The sequence below is a fragment of the Apium graveolens genome, chromosome 9 (assembly GCF_009905375.1).
Source record: "Apium graveolens cultivar Ventura chromosome 9, ASM990537v1, whole genome shotgun sequence".
Lineage (NCBI taxonomy): Eukaryota > Viridiplantae > Streptophyta > Magnoliopsida > Apiales > Apiaceae > Apium > Apium graveolens.
In genome coordinates this window covers 120,296,793-120,303,757 of record NC_133655.1, presented here as the reverse complement: position 1 = coordinate 120,303,757, position 6,965 = coordinate 120,296,793, and the positions used below count along the sequence as shown (strand labels likewise).

Genomic DNA, 6,965 nt, shown 5'->3' with positions numbered 1-6,965 from the left:
GGTATCTTGTTTCTGCGTCTTTGAGAACTTGGCTTACATAGTAGACTGGTTGTTGTTTTCCATTGTCTTCCCTGATTAGGGCAGCTCCTACGGCTTGTGCTCCTGCTGACAAGTATAAGTAGAGAGGCTCTTCTGGTTGAGCTTTGGTTAGGACTGGTGGCTGAGAGAGGTAGGACTTAATTTCCTCAAATGCCTTTTGACACTCCGGATTCCAGTTCACCTCTTTCTTGTTGCTTGCTCCTTTGAGTAAATCAAAGAATGGTAGGCACCTCTCTGCTAGCTTTGAGACAAATCTCCTGAGTGCTGCTAGGGATCCTGCTAGCTTCTGAAATCTTTTTGGATCCTGAGAGCCTTAATCTCCTGAATTGCTTTTATCTTCTCCGGATTGGCTTCTATGCCATTGTTGCTGATCATGAATCCTAAAAATTTGTCTGCTCCTACTCCGAAGGTGCATTTCTCTGGATTCAGTTTGAGTTGGTTCTTCCTTAGGTTGTCAAAGCATTCCCTGAGGTCTTCCACGTGCCCCGATATAGTTGTTGATTTGGAAAACATGTCATCGATATAGCACTCCAAGTTCTTCCCAATTTGGGACTTGAATATCTTGTTCATGGCTCTTTGGTAAGTGGATCCTACGCTTGTGAGTCTGAAGGGTAGCATCACATAAGCATAGACTGCTCTGTGAGTTATGAATGTTGTCTTAGGTATGTCCTTCGGGTTCATCTTGATCTGGTTGTATCCGGAGAAGGCGTCTATGAAACTAAGCATGATGTGTCCGGAGGTGGTATCTATCAACTGATCAATGTTTGGCAGAGGGTATGGGTCCTTCGGGCATGCATCATTCAGATCAGTGTAGTCCACACACATTCTCCATTTGCCGTTGGACTTCTTTACCATAATAACATTAGCTAGCCACTCCGGATATTTGATTTCTTTGATGATTCCTGCTTTGAGTAGCTTCTCCACTTCTTCGTCTATGGCTTTCTGCCTCTCCGGGGCAAAAATTCCTTCTCTTCTGTTTGACTGGTTTTTTGTTGGGGTTGATGTCTAAGCTGTGCATTGTTGTGGACTCATGTACACATTGAATATGTATGCAGCCAGGCACAGACAACAGGTACACATTGAATTTTTCAAGGACAAATATAATACATGAATACGAAGCAAAATTTATCTTTTCCGGGGTTGCTTAAATATTGATTACAGCTATGACGGACTAACATAATTATTGTTATGGGGTCCAAATTATAATTCAGTATGTGATCAGCTGAAATTTGCAATGTGATATAAATTTATGAGGTATTAGCAAATTTTATTTCCCACTTAAAAATAGAGATTTTTACACCTAATTTTGTGGTTGAGTTTGATTGTTAGCTCTAAAACATTATCATTGTTTGCTGATTATGCCTTTCAGGAATTGGTATTCTGTACATATTCCGAGAGAAACAGAGCTCAACCTTTCTGTCAAAACTTTGGGTTGAGATTAATGTTATTGACAGGTAGACTCCTTTGTATCATTGTTTTTTTTGTTATTAAGCTAATCTTTGTCATTCAGTACACCATTGATTGCTCTTCGCTTTTACAATAAATCATTGGATACACCTTTGCTTGCTTTTCTCTGTTACTATATTCAACCTGTGGTTGATCTATACTTCTTCTATGTGATCCCATTTAAAATCATCTTCTGAATCTAATATTAAAGAACTCGACATCAATCAGGGGGACAAAAAAAAAATTAAAGGAGTTCTCATGGTCGAAGCTGATTTTTGATTGCTTGCAGTCATCGTTCTCTTTAGATAAAGATGCATTTCCTTAATTATTACCTCTTTATTAACCTTCTACATTCCTCGTATTTGATTGGGAGATGCAGAATTGGTGTGTCTTGAGTTTGAAGATTCATTTGCTCCCTCTGTTTTGGAAGCCTTCTTACTCAAGTGTGAATTTTAGTATTTCTCAATTTCCCTGTCTGTTTGCCCGGGTTGTCTTCGGCAATCAGTGCCACAGATCGTAAATAAGAATTCTGCCAAGACATGTAAATTCACATAGTGGGACAGCTTCCATGTATAACTCATTTCCGAAGAGCATCTCCAACAGGGATTGATAAAAAGTTTGTCAAACTTACATATGTAGCGTGACATTTTTAGTTGCCTATCTATTGGAGTTGAGAGGTTGCCAAAACATTGTCTACCAATGTTGTCAAAACTTGGCAACCCCTTGACAATTTCTTAAATTAGCAAAAAGTCACAAAAAACATCTAAAGTATATATTACTCAACCCATTTTTATATTTGAAATAAATATAAAATTAATATAGAGAGACCACATGAGCAATCTTAAAGTTGTTTAACTATTGGAGCAAAATTTTAATAAATGTTGCCAAGAGAGACATGGATGTGAGAGAAAATTAAAAAATAATATATTTAATGATTTGTTATGATTTGACAATTTTGTTAGCAACCTTTATTGGAGATGTTCTAAGAGTTTAGTGGGTCGAACACTAGGTAACCTAGGCCAACTCCAACTGTGGACTAAAATTTCAAATGTTCTAAGAGTTTAGTGGCTCGAACACTAGGTAACCTAGGCCAACTCCAACTGTGGACTAAAATTTCAAATTTAGGGTAGTTTTGCTCCAAATCACTTTAACGTGAACTAAAAAGTGATCCAAAATTAAATAGTATTGAACCAAATGATCCAAATCTTATTAATATTATTATATTGTTAACTTTTCCAATTTGTTGATTTTGTTAATGTTATTAAATGTGAATTAACTAAGTTTGGAACGTAATTAAAATTAACGATAAATTATAAAATTAAAATTCAAAATACATAAAATTTCAGTATACATGGAAATTAAAAACATAAATTAAAATAGTACAACATAGATAATTTCACGCTAATAAAATTTTAATTAGAAACTAAATTATCGATTTAGTCATCAGATAAATCAGTACTACTTTATCTGCAACAACATTCCATGTATAGCCCCATGAATTTCAATTATTTGTGCAAGATTTTTATGTTACATTCTAATGATTTTGTTACCTGAATACAGTGGTGTTACAAGATGTGCATTTTACTATATAATGGATGTTTTGAACATTTGAATCGGTTATTTGTTACATTGTAAACTCCTATATACACCCCCTTTTCTGGGATTATAATCTCGGTATTATTATTGAGAAGAATAATCTCATTAAAATTAATCTTAATATTTAATTATCATATCACATTTTTCTTGTGAAGTATTAAGTTTAGGATCGGATAATTATTTAAAAAAAATTTATCATAAATTTGGTTTGAGGGATAATCATAAGATTGGACCATCATTTAAAAAAAAAATCATTTGTATATTTGGTTTGAGAATGTTATAATATCTTAAAAATGACTTGCCGGGGGTTATCAAGAAGACATAATTAGCCGAGTAAAGGTGAATGTATTGTCATCCACAATTAGAGTAATAAAAAGGAATACAAGAGCGGTATATATCAAATTTCAAGTGGCATAAAGTTTGCATCTTCTTTGACAAGTCTCTCTCAGTATTGGCAGTTGACTAGTTTTGGTATCACCGGCGGCTCCAGATGCTCTGAAACTATGAGGGTCGCTTGACTTCAGACTACATTACATTCCCAATTAAACTCATGTTTAATTATATCCTTTTAATTATCTATTAAGTTCTTGAAATTAGTACTTTATTACTAGTAGTTTCTTGGAATCAAACATTAAAATTGTCATAGGTTTTATGAAAGATCAAATAAAATTTCTTTAAATATGAAATCAGAAAGCATATCCAAGCAACAACTTTCCAGTTTACCTCACCAACAGATTTTTTTATAAATACATATTTACGGCACTCATTTTCGATAAAATTTAAAGTTTTGTCATTTAAGAGGAATTGGAATATATCACTGTATAATGAGGTGTTGGGTATCAAACGACAGATTTGTTTTTTTTGATAAATACATATTTACGTGTACTCATTTTTGATAAAGTTTGAATTTTTGTCATTCAAGAAAAATTGAAATATATCACTGTTCAATCACGTGTTGGGTATCAAACAACAAATTTATTTTTTTAATAAATAATGCACTTCACTTGTCTTCGATAACGTTCGAACCCTCTTCATCCACATCCAGGAAAACATGGAGGTAGCTGTGAGCAGAAAAAATCGAAACCGAAAAAATAATCGAAAAATCATGATAAACCACACCGAAAAAACAAAACCGCTGAAAAAACCGATAAAAATCGAACCAACAAAAAACGAATTATCGGTGCGGTTCCGGTTCCGATTCTAGTTCCGGTTTTCAATCAAAACCGAACCCAAATAAACCGCACCGCTATATTATATATATATAGATAGATATAGATTCTCATAACCCAGTTCTAATATTTTGTTAAATAATATTTACTTAACATTAGTATGATAAATTGTATAATATAACACCATAATTTTAATTAAGATCAATATGTAAATACTCTTAAATTATATTTTTTTAATATGTATATAATCAAATTTATCATATGTTTTGATATATACTCTTTTTTTTCATTGTTATGAATATATATTTTTATTATATTTCGTATCTATTATTTAAGATAATATAAATTATACATATAAAAAATAACTTAATGAAATATATCAATTTTGATTAACGAATTCTAAAGTGACAAATCTTTGGTGATTAATATAATATTATTATTTAACTTGATGTTATTTTTTATCAAAAATATTATCAACCAAAAAATCGTATAAATAAAAATTGTATAAAAATCCGAATATAAAACCGAAACCGATGAATGGTTAACCGAAACCGAAAAAACATTTTAAACGATTTGGTGGCGGTTAATAACAATTAACCAAAGCGAACCCCATGTATTGGTTTTACTAGGGTGAATACTAAAAACCGCGCCACGAGGTACCCTGCCATTCTGTACACTCTTTCTTCTATTGTTGATTCGCGGAAAAAAGGGGGTGGCGTTGGGTATCAAACAACAAAATTTACACCTGACATTTTCTTTTATTGGATTAATAAAGAGTCAAGATAAAATGTCAACAAATATGAAACCCAAGTTGACAATTCAATTAAATAACCAGAATGTAACAGTAATAAAAATAAATAAAAAAAATGAAAAGTGGGGCCCAGATTATTACAAGATCTATCTCACTGCATCTCATAATGTACACATGGTAAAGTAACTAGTACAGCTCTGTATGAGTGTATCTATCTATCTATCCTATCTATCTATCTATCTGTGTTCATTTTGTTCAATTTCCTTTTCTTCTCCTTTCCTATACATAATTACATCTAAATTATTCATATAATTACTAACAAACGATCCCATCTGTATCTTCTGTTCTGCTTCTTGCTCAACTGAACATATTTTCTTGATCTACTACTTTTAAAACCATTCTTAATTCATAAACCCTAGTTTTTCTTGCAAGATTCAGCTCAGATCATGAATTATATGTAATTGTAGTGCTTATGATCTCAAGATGTGGCTCAGATCCTGAAATTTAGTTAATTGTTTGTTGCAATTTACTCTGCTAGGTGTTTGATGGATTCCCCTTTGTTAGCTACTCTTATTTTAGTTGTTTTAGGCTTCTTTATATTGCTAGTTGAATCGCAATCGATATCGAATCTAGTTCCACCACCGCCTCCTCCACCACCACCACCGCCACCATTGTCACCTCCTCCACCACTAACACCTCTAATTTCACCGCCTCCTCCGCTAGCAATGGCAATGCCACCTCCACCTCCACCTCCACTTCGTATTCCTCGGGTTGAAACCCCTCCTCCTAAGAAAAATGTGAACCATTTAAACCCCCCACCACCTCTACATGATAAGGCATTAGTATCGCAGCCAAGTTTGCATTATCATAAGCATAAAACTCCCCCAGGACCACGGCCTTCTGAAGACAAGCTCAATTTGGGGAAGAAAGTTGGATTGCTGTTTACGGGTATTGTGGCTATCTTGCAAGTTTGTGTAGTTGCATTTTTGGTTGTCAAGTCCCGGCAAATGTTTAAGGACCAAGATGTTAATTAAAGATTCGATCTTATTGAGAGAATTTGTAATCTTTTCCAGGAAATTGGTCCTCCAAGAGAGTCTTTGATGGTGTTAGCTATGCATGGATTTACAGATTCTGGATAAGTTTGGGTTGTAGGCATCCACATTCGGGTCATCGCTCTTGTAAATGGGTAATCTTGAACATTCTTTTAGGATTTGTTTGATTCAGTTCACTTCTCTTAACACGGCCTATATGTAGATCATGAGATATCTTCTTCTTTTTTTCACATTATGTTCTTGGTGACAATTTTTTATATATAAATTGGAAGGTAATTTTTGGAAAGACATTGTCTTGTTTGATGATTAAATTTTTTTATAATGAGATATCTCATATTATGTTTCATTAAGAAAGATGATTTTGTTACTTCTAATATAGATAACTTCATTCCATATGAAATGCATCTTTGTAATGATTTTTACAATGCAATACTACATAAGAGTGTTAAATGCCACCCTGGTTTAAGCATTTATGAACTTGTATCGGGATAACATACACTATAACAAAGGAAGTAATTCTTATAGCACTGCAGGGTAGTCTATTGTGCTTAGTCCAACGGCAAATCCATTTTGACAACTGGCATCTGATAGTCGTGGAAACTGTAAGCCGATGATAAACTTAGAAATGTGATGTGATTATATAGACACTTTACACCGACTTTTTGAGGCGTTAAAGTTTGGCTTATACATCTTACTGTTAGTTAGTATGGAGATCCAGTATATTAGCGTCGGAAGTATGCAATATTATTAGACATGATCGTTCCCTAGACACACAACCATAGGTTCCCTTAGAGCAGCAGTTTCTGACAGCATAACGTGGTTGACTAGTGCTTTGCATGTCTTCTTTATCCTCTTAACGAAGTAGTTTGAAAAATATAAACAATAACTACCATCTACACAACACCATTCAGT

At 33.7% G+C, this 6,965-nt stretch overlaps 1 protein-coding gene across 1 annotated transcript; it reads left to right on the top strand.

Moving 5' to 3' along the window:
* Positions 1 to 5,196: 5,196 nt before the first annotated feature.
* On the top strand, positions 5,197 to 6,407 carry LOC141682616 (uncharacterized). The gene is made up of 2 exons (XM_074487320.1): positions 5,197 to 5,949; positions 6,075 to 6,407. Exons 1-2 carry the CDS (start codon positions 5,547 to 5,549, stop codon positions 6,218 to 6,220), a joined length of 549 nt encoding a protein of 182 aa, XP_074343421.1. The 5' UTR covers positions 5,197 to 5,546; the 3' UTR covers positions 6,221 to 6,407.
* The last annotated feature ends 558 nt before the right edge of the window (positions 6,408 to 6,965 follow it).